This window comes from Delphinapterus leucas, chromosome 1 (genome assembly GCF_059928025.1).
Source record: "Delphinapterus leucas isolate spDelLeu-1000000601 "Yukka" chromosome 1, BTC_Dleu_Yukka2, whole genome shotgun sequence".
In the NCBI taxonomy this organism is placed as follows: Eukaryota; Metazoa; Chordata; class Mammalia; order Artiodactyla; family Monodontidae; genus Delphinapterus; species Delphinapterus leucas.
In genome coordinates, this window is record NC_143129.1 from 190124567 (window position 1) to 190145207 (window position 20641).

Consider the following 20641-nt stretch of genomic DNA (forward strand, 5'->3'; position numbering starts at 1 on the left):
CGCCTTTGGGGTTGCGCTTGCGCAGTGCGTCGCCGCGAGTCGGACGCGCATGGCGGATTCCGGGACGCAGGCGCCCGGGTTTCGTGAGGCAGTAGTGGTCCCGCCGGCTCGCTGAGCGCGCCCGACAGGATGCCCGAGATCAGGGTCACGCCCCTGGGTGAGTGCGGCGCGGTGCGGCGCGGCGCGGGAGGAGCGCCCGAAAAGGCCGGTGGGAGGCTCGGAGGGCCGGGGACGCCGGGACGTGTCGTCCTTGCCGCGCGGCCCCCTGCCCGGCACCGGTGCTTAGGGCGCCTTTCTTCTGCTTCTGCATCCTCGCCACTTCCTGCCCTTCCACCTCCTCCATCTGTCTCGCGTCCCGCTTCCCTGCAGCCTCCGTTTACCCTTTTACCCGTCTGCGGTCCACCCCAAGTCAGCCCTTGTTTTACTTGACCGCCGCAGCGTTAAAAAACAAAACAAAACAAAAAAATCCTCAAAACTTTGCTTTTTGCAAAAGATGTAAGTGCACAGTTTAAAGGCTCAAGCAGTACAGAACAGTGTGAAGGAGGAAAGATCACTCGGAATCAGAAACAGCTGGGGTCTCCGTGCACACGTGCCAGGGGCTTTTCGGGAACCTGCCCCCTGCCCTGGCCGTGTGTTGGAAGCATCTTCTCCTAGGGATGTCCCCCGCAGCTCCACATCCTTTCTTTTGTGGTGAGCTCTCCTCAAAATAGCCCACCCAGCCCCCAGCGTGGACACTGAGCTGTTGACAGCTGCAGTGAACACTCCGGACCCTGGCCTGCTGGGTCACAGCGCACATCCTACCCCACCAAAGGTGTCGTCACCCCAACGGCCTCTCCTAGTTGTTGGCTCCGGGTCCCCTCTGGCTGCTTCAGCCCCACGCTCTCCCCGCGCCTGGTTCTTCTCCAGGGGCCTTTGCAGGATCCTCCTTCCAGCCTGACCCTTTCCCAGGTGACCCCTTTCTCACCACTCATTTTTTTTTTTTAAGATTTATTTATTATTTATTTGGCTGCGTTGGGTCTTCATTGATGGGCACGGGTTTTCTCTAGTTGTGGCGAGCGGTGTCTACTCTTGGTTGCAGTGCGCGGGCTTTTCAATGTGGTGGCTTCTCTTGTTGCGGAGCATGGGCTCTAGGCATGCGGGCTTCAGTAGTTGTGGCACACGGGCTCAGTAGTTGTGGCTCACGGGCTTAGTTGCTCTATCACTGCTCATTCTTGAATGATCCTATCTTCTTACTGCTTCTTTTACCCCAAATCTGCACCTGGGTGTGCCCCCAAGGTCACTCAGCCACAGCACCATCAGAGCAGAACTACTTATGCATCACCATCTGCCTTTGCCAGTTTCTGCCTCATGACCCCCTTGGTCTCTCCCACCACAGGGCCTTTGCACAGCTGCCCCTCTCATCCCAGCTGTCCCTCTCCACCCTGCTCGGAATTCGTCTTCTCAGGCAGGGCTGGAAGTTTGTGTGCCCTTCCCTGCTTTACTTTTTCCTGAGGCGCTGATCTCCCCGAATGCAAGTTTGTCTAGGTGATTATTGTCCGTGTTCTCGGACACACACACACACACACACACACACACACCTGGAACCTAAACTCCCTGCGGCCACGTGTCTCCTTGTTTTCTTCACACCCTCCTGTGTGTCCCAGGCTCTGTCCCCACTTTGCCTGCCCACTTCGGGCCACTGTCTTTGCTCCCTGGGATTGTTGTGGGTGTTCCTGTTGGGAGCAGGCGGCCAGTGCCTCAGAGCTGAGCTCCGGAGTCTGGAAAACTGTCCCTGGTCCCATGCTCAGGAGCCATGTGCCGTGGGCGGATCCCGTGACTTCTGGGACTTCACATCCTCGTCTGTGAAGAGGGGCGGCCCTTCTCCCTCCCACACATGTCTGCAGTGCCTCTGAGCGGGGCATGGCTTGGGGCTGGAGGTGCAGTAGGAAGCAGGCTGAGACCCTGCCCTCAGGGAGCTCACATCCTGGTGGGGGGAGAAGGCCTGTGAGAGACTTCGAGGCCACTGTCTGTGGCTGGGCTGCCTGAGGCTCACAGGTGAAGCTTGTGGCTGCTCTCACCTGCCGTTGTCACAGGTGACTGAAGCTTCTTGAGGACCAGCCACGGCCCACTTTGGGCGGTGGCCTGGTCACCCTGGTGTGTATGGTGCTAACAGAAGGTTCAGAAGTTTCCTTGCAGAGGGAGGCTTGTAGGATCCAAGATGAAAAATAGGTCATTTGCTGTCATCGGGCCTTGTGAGGCTGTGTCACTTTCCTTCTGGGTGCCCAGACCCTAGAGGAGGTGACAGATGGCCATATGAGGTGGCCGGGATATGCCCCATTGGGCCTGGAGCATCTGGGCAGGGCTTGGAGGGCAGGACTGTGGATGAGATTCGGGTTATGGTCTGGGCTGGGGGTACCTGAGGGGGCCCAGCGGTGGGGCGTCTGTACTGTGGCCACTCTATTTGGTCATTGCCGGACAGCTAGGGCCATGTTTCCCCGTGGCTGGGCTAAAGCCACGCAGTGTCCCTCTGCAGTGGCACCACCAGGAGGTGCCTGGTGGTCACAGCTCAGATGTGGCCCCAGCTAAGGTTTTGGGAGGGGTGGTGAGGCCCCAAGGAGCCCTGGCTTGCCTCTCTTGAGTGCTGGGACCACAGTCCAGCACCCCTTACTCAGCTCCTGGCCTCAAGCCTGTGGGCCACTGCTTTGAGAGGTGAGTGGCAGGGCCCGAGGCTGGAGGCATCATGGGGAAGGGTCCAAGGTGGCCTTGGTGCTTTGTCCCCTCCCTGTGCGTTTCCCTTGCCCATGTGCAGAGGTGGCAATGCTTCTCACCTCACACCTTGTCCACACAGCAGCCACAGAGGGTTCTGCAGGGCCAGGGGCCCAGAGGGTCCTTTAGGGGTCTGGAGCAGGCGGCTGGGCCTTGGCCTTGGGGCTGGGGCCATCCTCGCAGGGGCAGTTGCGGGGAGAGGAGCGTGGTAGCACCTCTCACCCGTCCTCCCGTTCAGGGGCTGGCCAGGACGTGGGCCGAAGCTGCATCCTGGTCTCCATTGCGGGCAAGAACGTCATGCTGGACTGCGGGATGCACATGGGCTTCAGCGACGATGTGAGTCCCTTGGGTGGGCGGCCGCCACCCAGCCTGCTCTTTGGCATCACCAACTGTGGGCCCGGGCCTCGGCGTCTCAGGCTCTGACCCACAGAGGGGGCAAGGTGGGGCACTTGCGCGGGGCCGGTCTGTACCAGATCGGGGCTCCTGGCTCAGGTACCAGCTGGGCAGCTGACCTGCTTCCTGGACGCTCCGAGGCTCTGAGCAGTTGGCGGTCTCGGTGGGCCTGCGGGGTGGGGATGTGGGGGTCAGGCTCAGCTGCACCCTAAGCGCCGGGGGCCGTGCCTGCAGCCCCAGCTGCCCCACTGGCTCCTGAGCCCCGGTGGCATCCTGACCCTTCCCCTACCCCACAGAGGCGCTTCCCCGACTTTTCTTACATCACCCGCAGCGGCCGGCTGACTGACTTTCTGGACTGCGTGATCATCAGGTGGGCGCCTTCCCCAGGACCTGCCCACCCACCCAAGTGGCGACTCTTGATACACATCCCCCTGAGCCCCTCCTTGTTCCTTCCTGGAGCATTAGGCTGACCCCAGAGTGACTGCTTGTTGGTGGTACCGCTAGACGCTCAGGCGCTGAGCCCCAGGGCGACTGCGCTCCGGCCCCTTCGCTCCCTCTTGCTTTGCGGCTCTCAGGGCGGGGTGTCTGAGGCATGCACGGCAGGCCCTCAGCGAGCGAGGGAGGGGGGACGGTAGCCCCCGTGGGGAGGTGCGGAGGGCCCTCCAGGCTGACCCATGTTGCTTCCCCAGCCACTTCCACCTGGACCACTGCGGGGCGCTCCCCTACTTCAGCGAGATGGTGGGCTACGACGGGCCCATCTACATGACCCAGCCCACCCAGGCGATCTGCCCCATCCTGCTGGAGGACTACCGCAAGATTGCCGTGGACAAGAAGGGTGAGGCCAACTTCTTCACGTCCCAGATGATCAAGGACTGTATGAAGAAGGTGGTGGCCGTCCACCTCCACCAGACGGTGCAGGTCAGGCCCCCCACCCCCACCCCGCTGTGTTGCCGGAGGGGAGCTGCCTGGAGGCGGATGCAGCACTTGGCAGGCCTCGCTCTCACCGGCGCTGCCTGAGCGCACTGAAGAGGCGGGAGAGGGCACCTGTGCCACCTGAGCACGCCGGGGCTGAGGCGGGGGGGCAGGCTGGGCGGGACGCCGACCGGAGTGTGGGCTGTGGCTTGGTGGCAGTTGTCCGCGGGCCAGTGAGGAGGCAGGAAAGTGATATCAGATGTGGAGAAATTTATCCCACGGCTCGCGGAGTTGTCTGCTTCTCCTCAGAGTCTGGGTTTTGCTTGTTACCATGTGTCTAGCATTTGGGGTCGTCTTATCCTGGTTGAACCTTTTGTCAAGATGAAGTAGTGCATTTCTCCTCAAGAATGCTCTTACCTTTGAGTCCACCTTTCTGGTGACCAGGTCACCATTCCCCCTCTCCCACCTTTAGTTAGCGTTTGCACGGGGCATCCTTTCCCATCTTTGTACTTTCTTTCTGCATCATGTTTTAAGTAGTTTGGGTTTAATCCAGCCTGATAACCAGTCCTGTAGGTGGAGGGTTTGGACTGTACGGGTAATAGTTTGGGATTTAGCTGTATCTTCCTACCATTTGCTTCTTATTTGTGCTGCCTGTTCTATGCTTTATTTCCTTTATTGCCTTTTTCTGGATTGATTTTTAAAAACTCTATTTCTCCTCTTATTTGGTAAGTAATTAAATATTGTTTTATAATTTTTGTAGTGGTAGAGATTACAAAACACATCCATGACAACACAGCTCTAAGGTACTTGGAACTTTTGCCTCTTTCCGGGACGGTGCAAAAGCCTCAGAGCACCTCAAATGCATTTACTCCTCCCCTGATTCACTGGCTCTTGTTTCCATGTATTTTAATTCCCTCAGCGTGCGAGACCCCTGGGACCTCACCGCTGATGCTGGTAAAGTCAGATTTGCCGGGTGCCGTCTCTGTTTGCCTTTCCCACTGTTCCCCTCTACTGCCTGTGTTCTTCACTTTGTATGTGGGATGAAGAACACCATTGTGGGTCTGCTGGTGATGAATGCTCTCAAATTTTATTTGTCTGCAAATGTTGAAGACTTTTCCCCTTAGGTTTGGAATTCTCGGGCAGCATTTACTATCAGTATTTTGAATGTGTCTTCGCATCTGCTGTTTGGAAGAGAATCTTTTCTTTGGCTGCTTGTGGGATTATGTCCTTTCCTGTGGACTTTGGCGGGATGCTATGCTTGCCCCACCTGTTCTCGTCCTGTTGCGCCTGCTCAGGTTTGAGGCCTCCGGGTCTGCCCATTGCTCTCTCCAGGCTGAATGTAGGTCTTGCTTCTCCAGAGCCTTTATCGTCCTTTTATTTTTCTGTGCTTCATGCTGGCTAGTCTCTACTAGATATTTTAGTTCATTAATTCTCTTTTTGGCTATATGTAAGTGGTTGTTAAATTTGTTGAATTTTTTAAATTGATATATAATTGATCTACAATATTATATGTTATAGGTGGACAACATAGTGATTCACAGGTTTCAAAGGTTATGCTCCATTTATAGTAACTATAAAATATTGGCTATATTCCCTGTAGTACAGTATATCCTCGTAGCTTATTTTGTGTGTAATAGCTTGTATCTTTTAATCCCCCACCTCTGTCTTGCCTTTCCTCTCTTCCTTCTCACCACTTGTAGTTTGTTCTCTACGTCTGTGATTCTGTTTCCTTTTTGTTACATTCACTAGTTTGTTGTATTTTTTAGATTTCCCATATAAGTGATATCATACAGTATTTGTCTTTCTGTCTGACTTATTTCACTTAGCATAATACTCTCCAAGTCCACCCATGTTGCTGTAAATGACAAGATTTCATTTTTTTAAAGGCTGAGTAGTATTCCATTGTATATGTGTACCACAGCTTTTTTTTTTTTAAGATTTTTTCTTTTGACGTGGACCATTTTTAAAGTCTTTATTGAATTTGTTACAATATTGCTTCTGTTTTTTATGGTTTTTGGTTCTTTAGCCACGAGGCATGTGGGATCCTAGCTCCCCGACCAGGGATCGAACCCGCACCCCCTGCACTGGAAGGTGAAGTCTTAACCACTGGACCGCCAGGGAAGTCCCTTTTTCTCCCTCCCCCACCCCGGCTGCGCTGGGTCTTTGTTGCTCCATGCGGGTTTTTCCTAGTTGTGGTGAGTTGGGCTACTCTTCGGTGTGGTGCGTGGGCTTCTCATTGCAGGGGCTTCTCTTGTTACGGAGCACAGGCTCTAGGCACGTGGGCTCAGTAGCTGTGGCTCGCAGGCTCAGTAGTTGTGGCGCATGGGCTTAAGTTGCTCTGCGGCATGTGGGATCTTCCTGGACCAGGGATCGAACCCATGTCCCCTGCATTGGCAGGTGGATCCTTAACCACTGGACCACCAGGGAAGTCCTTGTACCACATCTTGTTTATCCATTCATTTGTTGATGGGCATTTAGGTTGCTTCCATATCTTGGCTATCGTAAATAGCACTGCAGTGAACGTTGGGGTCTATTTGTCTTTTCGAATAATGGTTTTCTCCGGATATATGCCCAGGAGTAGGGTTGCAGGATTATATGGCAACTCTATTTTTAGTTTTTTGAGGAATCTCCATGTTGTTCTCCGAAGTGGCTGCACCATTTTACATTCCCACCAACAGTGTAGGACGGTTCCCTTTTCTCCACATCCTCTCCAGCGTTTATTATTTGTAGATGACCATTTTGACCAGTGTGAGGTGGTACCTCATTGTTTTTATTTTTAATTTTTTTTAATTTATTTATTTTATTTTTGGCTGCTTTGGGTTTTCATTGCTGCGCACGGGTTTTCTCTAGTGGCGAGCGGGGGCTACTTTTCGTTGAGGTGCGCAGGCCTTTCATTACCATGGCTTCTCGTTGTGGAGCACGGGCTCTAGGCGCATGGGTTTCAGTAGTTGTGGCACGTGGGCTCAGTAGTTGTGGCTCACGGGCTCTAGAGCACAGGCTCAGTAGTTGTGGCGCATGGGCTTAGTTGCCCCACGGCATGTGGGATCTTCCCAGACCAGGGCTCGAACCTGTGTCCCCTGCATTGGCAGGCGGATTCTTAACCACTGAGCCACCAGAGAAGCCCCCCTCATTGTAGTATTGATTTGCATTTCTGTGTTTTTAAAAAAGTATATTTTATTTATTTATTTGGTTGTACCTGGTCTTAGTTGTGGCCAGTGGGCTCCTTAGATGTGGCTCGTCTGCTCCTTAGTTGCAGCACGTGTGCTCCTTAGTTGTGGCCTGTGGGCTCCTTAGTTGTGGCATGCAAACTGTTAGTTGCAGCATGCATGTGGGGTCTAGTTCCCTGATCAGGGATCGAACCCAGGCCCCCTGCATTGGGAGCTCAGATTCTTAACCACTGTGCCATCAGGGAAGTCCCTGCATTTCTGTATTAATTAGTGGTGTTGAGCATCTTTTCATGTGCCTCTTGGCCATCTGTATGTCTGTTTAGATCTTCCTTCCATTTTTTGACTGGGTTGTTTGTTTTTTTTGATATTGCGCTGCATGAGCTGTTTGTATATTTTGGAGATTAATATCCTTTTGGTTGTATCATATGCAGATGTTTTCTCCTATTCTGTAGGCTTTTTGTTTTGTTTATGGTTTCCTTTGCTGTATAAAAGTTTATTTTGTTTTGTTTTTTAATAACAGAGAATCCTTTTTCTTTAAATTAATTAACTAACTTATTTACTTGGTTGTGCCGGGTCTTAGTTGTGGCAGGCGGGCTCCTTAGTTGCAGCTCACCAGCTCCTTAGTTGTGGCGTGTGAACTCTTAGTTGTGGCATGTGTGGGGGATCTAGTTCCCTGACCAGGGATCGAACCCGGTTCCCCTGCGTTGGGAGCACGGAGTCTTAACCACTGTCCCACCAGGGAAGTCCCTGTGTAAAAGCTTTTAATTTAATTAGGTTCTATTTTTTTGTTTTTATTTCCATTACTGTAGGAGGCGGATCCAAAAAAAATACTGTTGCTATTTATGTCAGAGTGTTCTGCCTATGTTTTCTTCTAGGAGTTTTATAGTATTTAGTCTTACATTTAGGTCTTTAGTCCATTTTGAGTTTATTTTCGTGTATGGTGTTAGAGAATGTTCTAATTTCATTCTTTTACATCTAGCTGTCCAGTTTTCCCAGCACTATTTATTGAAGAGACTGTCTTTTCTCCATTGTATATTCTTGCCTCTTTTATCATAGATTAATTGACCATAGATGCATGGGTTTATTCCTGGGCTTTCTGTCCTGTTCCATTGATCTATATTTCTGTTTTTGTGCCAGTACCATTTTTGATTCCTGTAGCTTTGTAGTATACTCTGAAGTTAGGGAGCCTGATTGCTCCAGCTCCGATTTTCTTTACCATGCAGTTTTGATGACTGCAGCTTTGTAGTATAAAGTCAGGGAGTGTGATTCTTTCAGCTCTGTTCTTTGTTAGGATTCTTGTGGCTATTTGGCGTCTTTTGTGTTTCCACACAAATTTTAAAATTATTTGTTTCAGTTTTGTGAAAAATGCCACTGGTATTTTGATAAGGATTACATTGAATATGTAGATTGCCTGGGATAGTATGGCTCTTTTGAATTCTTAACTTGGGTTATTATAGTTCCTGGTTTTACAATTTCCACTGTTTTTAATAGTTTCTAGTTTTTTGCCAACATGCTTAATTCTTTCTCTCTCTGAATATTTTAATCACAATCCTTTTAAAGCCTGTGTCTGAAAACTCCAGGAGCCCTGAATCTGTTTCTCTGGACTGTTGTTCCTCTTCTTTCTGTCCTTATTGTCTCATCTCTTGTGTCTGCTTTTTTTTTTTTTTTTTTTGCGGTACGTGGGCCTCTCACTGTTGTGGCTTCTCCCGTTGCGGAGCACAGGCTCCGGACGTGCAGGCTCAGCAGCCATGGCTCACAGGCCCAGCCGCTCCATGGCACATGGGATCCTCCCGGACCGGGGCACGAACCAGTGTCCCCTGCATTGGCAGGCAGACTCTCAACCACTGCGCCACCAGGGAAGCCCTTGTGTCTGCTTTTGATTGAGAACTAGATGTCGTTTATGAAAAACAGGGATGATGAAAGGCTAGAATGATGTCATCAATTTGTGCCCACTACTGCCCCAGGCTCCACCTCCCTGACCCCTCTGCCTGGCACAGCCAGCAGACCTGAGGTCAGCCCTCTTCTCTGTAGGTGGACGATGAGCTGGAAATCAAGGCTTACTATGCGGGCCACGTGCTGGGGGCGGCCATGTTCCAGATTAAAGTGGGCTCAGAGTCTGTGGTCTACACGGTCAGTGGAAGCACTTGGGGCACAGGAAGGGCTGGCTGGCCGGGCAGAGGAAGGAGGCACCCTCCTCATTGCCACATTCTTTGCTAGGGGGATTATAACATGACCCCAGACCGGCATTTGGGGTAAGTAGGCCAGTACGTTTGTTTCATCCTATTGGGCGGGTCCCCCCGGGGGACAGGGTCCCTGAGGGGTGTGCTGGGTTCCTGAGCAGTCTGCGTGTCATTGTCCCTGGATGTTCTGTCCCCTCAAGTGCTGCCTGTGCAGAGGAGGCAGGCTGCCTGCTAGAGTGTCCAGGAGGGCCATGGCTGTGTACAGCCTTGCCACCGTGTGGCCTGTCCACCTCTGGCCACACCCACCTGTGTTCTAGAGCTGCCTGGATTGACAAATGCCGCCCCAACCTCCTGATCACAGAATCCACGTACGCCACCACCATCCGAGACTCGAAGCGCTGCCGGGAGCGAGACTTCCTAAAGAAGGTCCATGAGACCGTGGAGCGTGGCGGGAAGGTAGCTGGTGGGCGGCGGGTGCCCCAGGTGGGGCTGGCTGTGTGCCTCTGGCCATGCTACACGGGTCTTTCGGCTGACCTGGCATGCAGTCAGGGACAGGGGTGCTGTGTTTTGGGCACAGAGAGAGGAAAGTTTGCTCAGCACTGGGAAGACAGATTCCCCCGAAGACCCTTTAGTGGGGGCTCACCTACTCCTCGTGACTCAGATCCCAATGCAGGGCTGGCCAGAGTGTCCACCATGGTCACTTTGGGACAGGCTGTGCTGGGACAGAATGTGGGGGGCTGCCAGCAGTCTGCATGGGGCCTCCGGCCATCAGAGCTGCTGGCAGGGCTGGTCTCCTGAGAAGGTAGCCACAGGAGCAACTGTCGGCCTCTGCACAGCTGTGGGCTCGGTGGCCAGGTGGCGCGGCCAGGGGTTCCTCCCGAGCTGGCCTCCCACCCCCACCCCCACCCCCCCTGCAGGTGCTGATCCCTGTGTTTGCGCTGGGCCGCGCTCAGGAGCTCTGCATCCTGCTCGAGACCTTCTGGTAGGTGTGGCCACGACGGTTTCTGAAGGCCTGGCCCTGCTGGCCGTGGGGTGAGAGAGGGCGGGGAGCGCCCTTCCTGGCACTGGACCCAACCCAGGCTGAGGGCACATGGGGGCTGCAGGCCAGCCCTGCCCCTGCAGCCTCCCCACCAGCCCCGTCTTCCACAGGGAGCGCATGGACCTGAAGGCCCCCATCTACTTCTCCACGGGCCTGACAGAGAAGGCCAACCACTACTACAAGCTCTTCATCCCCTGGACCAACCAGAAGATCCGGAAGACCTTTGTGCAGAGGAACATGTTTGAGTTCAAGCACATCAAGGCCTTCGATCGGGCGTTTGCCGACAGCCCGGGTCCCATGGTGCGGCCCGTTGCCGGCTGGGGTGGGGTTCTGCTGGGCCGGGGCCCTGCCGGCAAGTCGCGCAGGGGAGCGGGGCGCCTCTGTGCCGGGAAGACCAGCGGTCAGAAGGCTGAGGGCAGGGGGGCATCTGATGCCCTGACTGTCCCACACCTGCCCCGAAGGTCGTGTTTGCCACACCAGGGATGCTGCATGCCGGCCAGTCCCTACAGATCTTCAGGAAGTGGGCAGGGAACGAGAAGAACATGGTGAGGGGTCTGGGCCCCAGGGCCGGTTCCCTGGAGGGCTGGCGAGGTTGAGGGGCAGGGCCTCCCCCTGGCTGGGGGGACACTGCTGCTGTCAGGAGGAGGCGGCAGCTTGGTACCCTGGGCACCGGTGTCTGACCCAGGCTCAGACTCTTGCTGTGTCTTGGCCTGTCTGCACCAGGCAAGAAAGCCCCCGGCTTCCCAAGTAGCCATCATGGGGGTCAGGCCTGGGCGGGCTTGTGCTGAGACCCCTGAGCCTGCCTGGGTCTGCAGTGGGCCCTAGAAGGGGGAGGGGCCACCACCAAGGGTTTGGGTTCAGGTGGGCAGAGGGGCGGGTGGGAGAACGTCCCGGGAGGAAGCCCCGAGGTAGGAGGCGGGAGGTGCAGGGGAGCTGCTCGTCCATCCCTCCCTCCTTCAGGTCATCATGCCCGGCTACTGCGTGCAGGGCACCGTGGGCCACAAGATCCTCAGCGGGCAGCGCAAGCTGGAGATGGAGGGGCGGCAGGTGGTGAGTCCTCACCCTCTCTCACCAGCTCTGTGGACCCTCTTGTGGCAGGGGGCGGGGGGCGGCCCTGGGAGCCACCACCTGTGCTGATGGCTTGCCTGCCGTGATGCCGCAGCTGGAGGTCAAGATGCAGGTGGAGTACATGTCCTTCAGCGCCCACGCAGACGCCAAGGGCATCATGCAGCTGGTGGGTCAGGCGGAGCCGGAGAACGTGCTCTTGGTGCACGGCGAGGCCAAGAAGATGGAGTTTCTGAAGCAGAAGATCGAGCAGGAATTCCGTAGGCAGCCCAGGCCAGGGCGGGCTGGGTGACACGGAGGGTATGCGGGCTGGGTCGGTGCAGGCGGGGCCCGCCAGTCTGGACTAAGGTTCTCTCCACACCCCGGCCCAGGGGTCAGCTGCTACATGCCGGCCAACGGCGAGACGGTGACGCTGCCCACGAGCCCCAGCATCCCCGTGGGCATCTCACTGGGGCTGCTGAAGCGGGAGATGGCACAGGGTGAGCGGCAGGGCCCGTTGAGCGGGGGTGGGGCAGCTGCTGGGCAGGCGGCCCCACTGACAGCTCTGACCGCTGCCCCTGCCCCACAGGGCTGCTCCCTGACGCCAAGAAGCCCCGGCTCTTGCATGGCACCCTGATCATGAAGGACAGTGTGAGTGCCAGCCATCACTGGGGGCGGTGGGGTCCGCCCTCGCCGTCCCTGACCTGCCCTTGCCCTTGCCCCACAGAACTTCCGGCTTGTGTCCTCAGAGCAGGCCCTCAAGGAGCTGGGCCTGGCCGAGCACCAGCTGCGCTTTACCTGCCGTGTGCACCTGCACGACACGCGCAAAGAGCAGGAGACAGCCGTGCGCGTGTACAGCCACCTGAAGAGGTAGACGCTGCGGCCGCGCCTTCCGGACCTGGGGGGCGGGGCGCCAGGCAGGGGCTCACTGTGCCTCCCCACAGCGTCCTCAAGGACCACTGCGTGCAACACCTTCCGGACGGCTCCGTGACCGTGGAGTCCATCCTCATTCAAGCCGCTGCCCACTCAGAGGACCCAGGCACCAAGGTGCTGCTGGTCTCCTGGACCTACCAGGTAAGGTGCAGGACTGGTGGGGTCACCCAGTCGCCCTGGGCTGCCTCACCGGGACCAATGGCCCCTCTTGCCTGTGGCTGCAGGATGAGGAGCTGGGAAGCTACCTCACATCTCTGCTCAAGAAGGGCCTTCCCCAGGCCAGCTGAGGCCCTGCTGCCAGGACTGTGTGCACCCTGGGTCTTCCCTGTGTCCTCGGGTATGGAGCCCACAGCTGGCTACGACCCTCATCTGTGCAGAGACCACACTGCCACCACGCACCTGCCCGAGTGGCTGCTTTTGGCCGAAGAAAGAAACGGACCTGGGGGGCTTTTCACCTTTTATTTCTGCTCCTGGGCTCCCAGGAGATGGGGCGGGGGCGCTCCCGGGGTGTTGATTTCCAGTAAAAACAACCACAGGCTGTTTGGGTGTCTCGTTTTCTGGTGCTTGCGCCTGTCTCCTACACTCCATTTCTGGCAGCCCACCCGGGGCAGGCGGGGACTTGTGGCAGGTCCAGGCTGACAGGCGTGGGGCCTGCCGTGGTCCCTGTGTGATGCAGGGTGGTGTACAGAGCTGGGCAGCGTCCAGCAGCTGGGCCTAGTGTGCTACGGCTGCCCTGACCTTGCTGCGTGTCAGGGGTCACCTGTGACCTCTGTGTTATGGACTCTGAGGGCACATAGAGGCAGGACCTGTGAACAGACCCCAGGTCATCCTGGGGGCGTGACAGTCTCTGCAGGGGCCAGGCCAGAGCCTTCAGCAGGACTGCAGAGCCCCCTGCCTTCGCCCCAGAGTTCAAGCCCCTCTCTACCCTCTGCTGCCTTCTAGAACGCTCTCTCAGCCTCCCTCCCCACGGGGCCAGGCTGGGGCTTGGGCTGCTGGGCTCTGGCTTTCCTCTTGGCCACAGGCTGGAGTCCCAGCTGCTGGGACAGCATTGCCACTGAGAGCCCCTCCCACGGCAAGGACTCAGCCTTGGGAGGGGTCCGTCAGTCAACGGGGTACAAGCAGGGACCGCTTCATGCCGCCTCTTACCGAAGCCCTCGTAGAGCACCGCCTTCAGGAACAAGCCGTGGGCGGGAGCCACACGGCTCTGGTGCCTGCCCAGGGGGTCCTGGCTCTCCAGAATCATCTTCACCTGAGCAGGCATCAAAGCCCCCAGCCCCACGGCCACCAGCACAGATGTCATTCTCCGCACCTGTGACCCAAGGTGAAGAGTGCTGCAGCCACCCGAGCCCCAGGCCCCACCCCAGGCAGGGCCCCAGGACACAGCCCACCTGTCTGTATAGGAAGGACTGGCTCTCAAACTCCAGGCTCCAGAACCGCAACCGCCTGGGGACACAGGCGCCCATGAGGTCTGGGCCTCAGGGCAGCCTCAACCCTCCAGTGTGGCCTCCCCGCGTCCCACCCCAGGGGCCCCCACCTACTCCCCCCCAACCCCTTGTAAATGAAACTGGTGGAAGGGAGACTAAAGCCAGAGGACTGCTCCTTGTGAGCGGGGACAGCAGCGCCTCCGGGGTCTTGGCTGCAGGAGGAGGCCGTGGGCTCGGGGGCTGCGAAGGAGGTGGAGCGACCAGCTCCTCTCCCAGGGACTCAAGCCCTGGGGCTTGGGCTCTCCAGCAGGAGTCGGAGGCTTGGAAGCTGGCTGTGCAAAGTCCCTCCTCTTTTCAGTGCTGGGCCCAAGTGGGAAGGCTCTGGAAGTCAGTAGCTGCGGTCTGGCCAGAGGCCCCTGGGAACCAGGGCAGTGGAACCAACCCTCTGCCAGCCTGGGCCCGAACGAACCACTGGCTTGGTGCTTCTCCCCCAGTGGAGTCTTTTCACCGACCGCCGGGATCCATCCACAAGGCAGTGAGCTCTCGGCAGGTTAGGCAGCCTTCTCTGCCCTCTGCCCCCCAGCCTGGCAGGACCCTAGCCCAGGGGAGGGCACAGCTGCAGGCTCATGGGTGTTGGGGCCACACCACTTGGCTGACTGGCACCTCCTTCTCCCCCAAGGCTGGACGGGTGCCCAGGGAGCCCCCAGTGCAGCACCAGGGAAGGTGCTGGAGCTAAATCTAGCCTTTGCAGCCTCCAGACCAGAGTGTAGGCTGCCCTTCTCACCTGCTCTCCTCGGGGAGGACAAAGGGGCTGCTGGCAGGGTCGGGGGACACGGAGGCTCGGCGCAGGGTGCGCACCGGGCTGGTGGCCGGGCTGCCAGCCGACTGGAAGGCCCTGAAATCATGTGTCCCCAGGAGGTGCTGGGCGGCCTCCCGCATGGCAGCGACGTCCAAGCAGCTGCAGGGAGCCAGGTGAGTGGTCAGGAGCGAATAGCCGGCCAGGCGAGCCTGGCAAACCCCTCAGGGTCACTTTCACACCCACTCACTCAGCCCGAAGCGCCCAGCACCGGTTTCGTTCAAACACGGGCAGCTGGTCAGGCCTGTGGCAGCCGGTAGCCAGACGGTACAGGTAGGTCCTGGACGTGGCTGCGTGGCGGGCATGGAAGTGGCTGGGCACACGGAAGGCCTGCAGTACCCTGTGGGAACGAGGCCAGGAATGACCCCCTGCCCTGTCCATGTGACACCCTGGCATCCCTGCCATCACCCCCAAGGAGTCCTGTCCAGATACAGAGTCCTTCACCTCCCGCCTCCACCATAACGGACGAGTTCCGGGAGAGCAGAGAGGTGCTCACCGGATGGCCGGGTGCCTCAGGTGGGTGTTGAGGGCTTGCGTCAGGACTTCAGGGGAGAAGGGGGGCCGGCCTGAGCGGCGCTGGACGTCCAGGTGCGCCGCGTTGCTCAGGGCATGGACCCCAGCATCCGTGCGGCTGGAGATAGTGAACTTTACCGGCACCACCGAGTTCAGCCGCTCTGCGGCCTCCTGAGGGGGGCGGGGAGCGCACAGCGGCCGCGGGCGGGGCTCCCATCTGCCCCACCCCCGGGTCGCCCTCCTCCCTCACCCCTCCCTGGCGCGGGCCGGCGGAGCTCACCTCCAGGTAGTTCTGGACTCCGATGGCGTGCTGGGCGCCCCTGACTGCCGCGACCCCGCTGTGGGCAGGGCGGGCGGAGGTTAGCGCGCGAGGCCGCCCAGCCCCGGACCCCGCCCGTCCCATCTTATGCGGCCAAAGGCGACCGTTCCATGCCCGGGAGGCCGGGGCCCGAGGCCGGAGGTGCGGGCCCTAAACTTAGCTCCCTCCAACCCCTCGGGCGCCGGCCGTCGGCTGCTCTCCGGCTCGAGCTCGGGTGCTTCCCGCGGGGCCGAGCTACATGAGGGGGTTGCGGGCACGGGTGGGAGGCCTAGATGACGTACTTAAAGTCCGTGCCCAAGTACTGGAAGTACACGAGGTAGCGCGCCCGCACTGAGCCCGCGCCCATGGCCAGGCCGGACCCGGCATTGGGGCAGGCGGAGGGCCAGGCGGAACCGAACCCCGCGGAGCGGCAGGCGGACTGGGACGGCACGTGGGGCTGCGCCCGCGCGCGCCCGCGAACCCAGCCTGGTCACGCCCCCGGGCCAATCCCGCGCCTGCGCCTGGGCTTTCGCCCCGCCCAGGCAGCCTCGGTTGGCCGCCCAGGGCGGGGGCGGAGGCGGGGCCAGACTTAGGGAGCGGGTGCAAAGTGCCGACCCAGGGAAGACAGCCCCACGCAGACTCTCACGTTCCGCTGGCCACACACTGGCCCCCAACCCCATCCTCCCTCCGCAGTCCGGCCGAGCGCTTGTTGCCAATTCCCCGGGTTGCCTAACGGCTGGATCGCTGGAACGCGCGGGGCCCGACGGCTCCCGCGGCTGTTGCTGGGCCCACCCACACTTCCGACCGCCTGCCCGGACGAAGGGGGAGGGACGTCGGGGCGTTTGGCGACGCTCCCCGGCGGTGACAGCGGGCGGCGAGCGCGGGCGGCGGACTTTAGCGACGCTCCCCGGCGGTGACAGCGGGCGGCGCGCGCGGGCGGCGGACTTTGGCGACGCTCCCCAGCGGTGACAGGCGGGGCGGGGCGGTGGCGCGGCGGCCTCGTTCCGGGGCGGGCGGGCGCCGAGCGCGGCGCGGCGCGGCGCGGCGCAGGCGGGCGGGCCGGCAGGGGATGCCGCTCGGGGCGCCGCGGTCCTCGTGCCAGTGAGCGCCTCGCGCCGCCGCAGCCATGACGGTGGAGTTCGAGGAGTGCATCAAGGACTCGCCGCGCTTCAGGTGCGCCCCCGGGGCGCGGCGCGGCCCTTTGTGATCCGCGGGGTCGCCGCCCCTCGGGGCACCCGGGGCCGCCGGGGGATGGGCGCGGGCGGGGGCGCCGGTGCCACCTTTGTGCCCGGCGCCGGGGCCGGAGGCGAGAGCAGGAGGACACGTCTTGTACAAAGCCCGCAGCTCCCCGGCCCGAGAGCCCGGAACAAAAGATGCCCCTTGTGCTGGTCGCCGCGCGCGGAGGGTGCGCGCGTGGGGCGGGGCGGCCGCCGGCGCGGCCACCTCTCCGTGGGAGTGTCCGCCCCGCTTTGTGTCTGCACCTTCGTGCTGGCCACCTGCACAGGGCAGAGACCTAGCCGGGCGCTGCAGCCCGGCTGTGGCCAGGGTCGTTTGCGTGCGTGGGGCGTCTGCCCATGGAATCTGTCTTGGTCCTCGTGCCCAGAGCAGTCAAGGGGGCAGGCAGCTGGAGCCTCGGTTAGGGCCTCGGGCGGCTGCTTGGCAGGGGTGACCTACGCACCTGGCAGGGTGGGCGCTACCAGAGCAGACTGGGTTCCAGGGACTGGTGGAGGTCTGCGCTGTGGCCGGCCCTGGGTTTGTGCTTGTAGTCCTTCCTGGGAGTGCAGGCGGGCTTATCCGTGTGAACACGTTCATGGTGCGCGCGCATCTGCTTTAACGGGGCACCTCCCGTGTGTCAGGTGCTCATGCTTGTGCTCGTGCTCGGGTGCACACGTGTGAGTTCTGCCTCTCTGCACCCTCCCTTGAGGTGCCAGACCTTGGACGTGAATGTGTGGGTGAGCTGTGCACCCCTGGACTGGCTACTTGATGCGTGCGTCCAGACTAGTGCTGGGTGCACGCACATGTGTGCATGTGTCACCTCTGGGTGTGAATACAGATGCATAGTAGGTGTGTATCATAAAAGTGTGAGTTTAGGCACTAAGCATACGTTAGTTTGTTCCTGTGTGCATCTCAGCATGGGGTACGTGTCTATACACGGTATCCACGAGTACACCCTTTTGCGTGTGCGTTGCGCTGCTGCGTGCATGCATGTTTGATGGCACGTGTGCATATCTGCCATGCCTCTGCACACTCGCACTTGGCCGTGCGTGAGTGTGCGCGCGCATGCGCTGGGTCTTTGGGGTGTGTTAGCCAGAGGGCCTGTGTGTGGGTGTCTGGAGGGCCTCAGCATCAGTACCCTTACCCTCGACTCCCTAGAGCCAGCCCCTTGCCCAACCGCCACACGAGGGGTCAGCAACAAAGGCCAAGAAAGGCTGGATGAGGGGTAGGGGTCGGACCAGAGAGTGGCCCCAGGCCCTGGGCAGAGTGCTGAGGGCCACCCTCTGTGTTCTCCCATCTTCTGTTCCTGACTGCTTGAGGGAGGGGTGTAAGCGACTCGGCACCCGTGATCCTGGGCCCCCAGCACGGCCCAGGCGGCGGGCGGAGGTGTAGCCAGGGCCGCAGCAGGGGTCCTGGCCCTGGCCGAAGCACCGCAGCGTCACCCTGGCCCCCGGCTGCGGAGCCTCGTGCTCCCCCTCCCGTCGCGGAGGGGCCCAGGCCCAGCTTGCCCGGTTGGATCAGGGCCGCTGGCACCCCATTCGCCTCCAGGCCTTCCCTCCCACACCAGCCTGCTCGCTGGTGGCACCCACGGTGCGGCAGTGGGTGCAGCAGCGCCTGGGCTTTGCCAGGCTTCCTTTGAGAGTGCCCAGCCAAGACCCACCCGGCTGGGGTCCAAGGAGATCCCCCGACCTTGGGCCACAGAAGCTGCACTGGGTGGGTTTTGGTTGGGCTGAGGTGTGATGGCTTTTGAGGCTTTTCTGGGGTCCCCTTGTCAGTGCCGCTGAGGATGTAACCTGGACTTCCTGGAGGCCAGCCTGGGGGCAGGGGGTTAGGGCGGGGCCAGGCAGGAGAGTGTGGTCAGCGATGGGAGCCCCAGCCCTGGGAAGGGGGACCCTGCCTACGCGCTCTTGGCCTGGGGAAGCCCCACAGCCCCGGGATGCACGTGGCTGGAGGGGTCCAGACTCTCTCAGACCGGCGGGGTGCCGCTCACCCCTTGTTTTTGGTGCCCCCTCCCCTGGGTGGGGCTTCAGGCGCTGAGTCATGGCTCTGGTGGGGGAGCTGGCCTCACCCTCTTCCCCAGCATCCAAGCTGTTGAGGAAATCCTGGAGGGAGAGCAGGAGAGGAGGCCTTGGTCCATGGGGGTGGGGAGGAGAGACCTGAGGGGCGTGGGGCCCCCGGGACGGACTGTCTGCTGAGCGCCCACCTTGTCCCCATGAGCACACTTGTCAGCTTCTGGTGCATCCCATCTTCACCAGCTCTCTAGGGACAAACCCCCCATCCCAGCCCAAGGGTGACAGCTCTCCACGCAGCTGGCCAGGGCAGGTGGGGTGGCTGAGCCTCATCCCCCTCTTCTGGGTGGGTGGTCCTTCCCTGCCCTGGGACCCTCGGAGGGGGAGGGGGAGGGGGAGGCTACAGCAGCCGTCAGGGTCCTGCAGTCTCAGGCGGGGGCACCTGCAGGCCGTGGGCCACCACCGGTCCAAGCGGATGTCCCCTCTGACCCCTTCCTTCTCTGGAACTCAGATGCCCCTCAGCCCGTGGGGAAGGGATAGGGGCTGCTCAGAGAGGAGGAGGGTGGTGGGACGGTCCAAGGGTCCTGACGGGGCAGCCTGGCACTCACCCCATACCTCCTAATTGAGGGCGTCCCGAACTGCACCCCGCGTGAGGGACTAAGTCCCTCCCCCCAGGCCTGGGAAAGCCTGGAACACGCCCCTCCTCTGCCAGCTGGGGGGCAGCGAGGGGCCAGCGACGGGCCGCTAGACCTGGACCGCCCCTCTGCCTGGCCCTGCCCTGGCCCTGGCCGGAGCTCCTTCCCTGTTGTCCCTGGTCCCCCGGAGGCCAGATGGGCCCGGCCCAGCTCGCCAGCTGAGTGGGGCGGGGAGGGCAGGATCCTGGCCCTATTTCCCTATTTCCTGTTCCCGGAGTGTTGGGGGTTGTCACGTGCCTGATCCATCTGCCTCTCGCCTTGCCTTCCGGGATTCTCTGTCCACTGGCTTCTCTGGTGATGTCAGACGTTAACTCTTCCCTCCCCAAGGCAGCCCCATTGGCAGGCTGCGCCCGTGGGAGTGGGCTCCTCCGGGGTCTGGCCCACTGCTCCTGCCAGGCAGACGAGGCCTACCTGGTATTCTGAGCTTGGGGAGCAGGCAGGAGGTAGGGGCACGCCTCTGCAGGCGTCTCTGGGGGCCGCAGAGCTGCTGAGACTGGTCTGCCCCGGGGCCTGCCAGCCCCAGGCCGGGGTGGGCTGCCGCAGAAGCTAGGGGTGGGGGGGGTCCAGATGGGGTTTGGGGTCAACCCTGAGCCCTGGAGAGGTGCAGGGGCTGGGCCGGGGGTGGGGTGACCAGCGAGGCCCTGCATGTGCACCTCCACGGGACCCCGGCCGCTCCCTCTGTGCTAGGGACCTGTCTGACCACCCCCTTCCCCCCCACCCCCCGCCCGTCCACAGACTCCAGATGGGGGCGTCACAGCCAACTGGGCCTCTATGTGCCTGGGGTGGCAGTGGGCCCTGGTGGCTCTGCGGCTCTGGAGTCATGGTCCCAGTCCTGTCCCCTCTCCCCCTCCCTCTTCCATCCTCCCTCACCGCCACCCTCCACCTCCTGGTCTGTCTGAGGGGCGTGTGGAGGCAGGTGGGCCTGCAGGAGCCAGTGGCCATCGGCAGAGTAGCCCCTTCCCACTGCTGACCCCTTTGGGGAGGTGCCTGGGAGACGAGGCCGAGCTGAGTCAGTGGGGGAGGCTCGCTGCAGGCGGGTCTCCAGCCACCCTGTCCCTGTTGCAGGGCAACTATCGACGAGGTGGAAACGGATGTGGTTGAGATCGAGGCCAAACTGGACAAGGTGAGGGGGGCTTGGGGGCACACGGAGGGCCCGGGGCTACTCTCCCTGTCCCCCACGCGGCCCTGGCCCAGCTCACCCATGGCCACCAGTGTGAG

The 20641-nt window shown here is 60.2% G+C and overlaps 3 protein-coding genes across 5 annotated transcripts in view; 2 read left to right on the top strand and 1 right to left on the bottom strand.

Moving 5' to 3' along the window:
- On the top strand, window positions 1-12955 carry INTS11 (integrator complex subunit 11). Of its 3 annotated transcripts, none has more exons than XM_022598534.2 (17): window positions 1-157; window positions 2984-3081; window positions 3435-3508; window positions 3828-4056; window positions 9249-9347; window positions 9435-9469; window positions 9715-9853; window positions 10315-10379; window positions 10547-10736; window positions 10898-10981; window positions 11397-11486; window positions 11599-11761; window positions 11873-11980; window positions 12070-12131; window positions 12208-12350; window positions 12425-12554; window positions 12638-12955. In XM_022598534.2, the coding sequence occupies exons 1-17, from the start codon at window positions 130-132 to the stop codon at window positions 12698-12700; spliced, it is 1800 nt and encodes a 599-aa protein (XP_022454242.1). In that variant the 5' UTR covers window positions 1-129; the 3' UTR covers window positions 12701-12955. The 3 variants fall into 3 exon arrangements, with proteins under 3 accessions (XP_022454242.1, XP_022454243.1, XP_089758326.1); XM_022598535.2 differs by having other exon boundaries at window positions 11424-11486; XM_089902200.1 differs by lacking the exons at window positions 2984-3081; window positions 3435-3508.
- On the bottom strand, window positions 12854-17141 carry PUSL1 (pseudouridine synthase like 1). Its single transcript, XM_022598536.3, is given in 8 exon segments — window positions 12854-13076; window positions 13560-13765; window positions 13767-13856; window positions 14622-14795; window positions 14884-15033; window positions 15190-15377; window positions 15487-15544; window positions 15807-17141. Coding segments are annotated over 8 exon segments (1017 nt in total). The 5' UTR covers window positions 15872-17141; the 3' UTR covers window positions 12854-12990.
- ACAP3 (ArfGAP with coiled-coil, ankyrin repeat and PH domains 3) overlaps window positions 16493-20641 on the top strand; it is a 14521-nt gene continuing 10372 nt past the window's right edge. Inside the window, exons 1-2 of the mRNA XM_089902172.1 lie at window positions 16493-16677; window positions 20489-20546. Of these exons, the coding sequence (XP_089758298.1) occupies window positions 16631-16677; window positions 20489-20546 (105 nt within the window). The 5' untranslated portion in view covers window positions 16493-16630. The remainder of the gene's footprint in view (window positions 16678-20488; window positions 20547-20641) is intronic.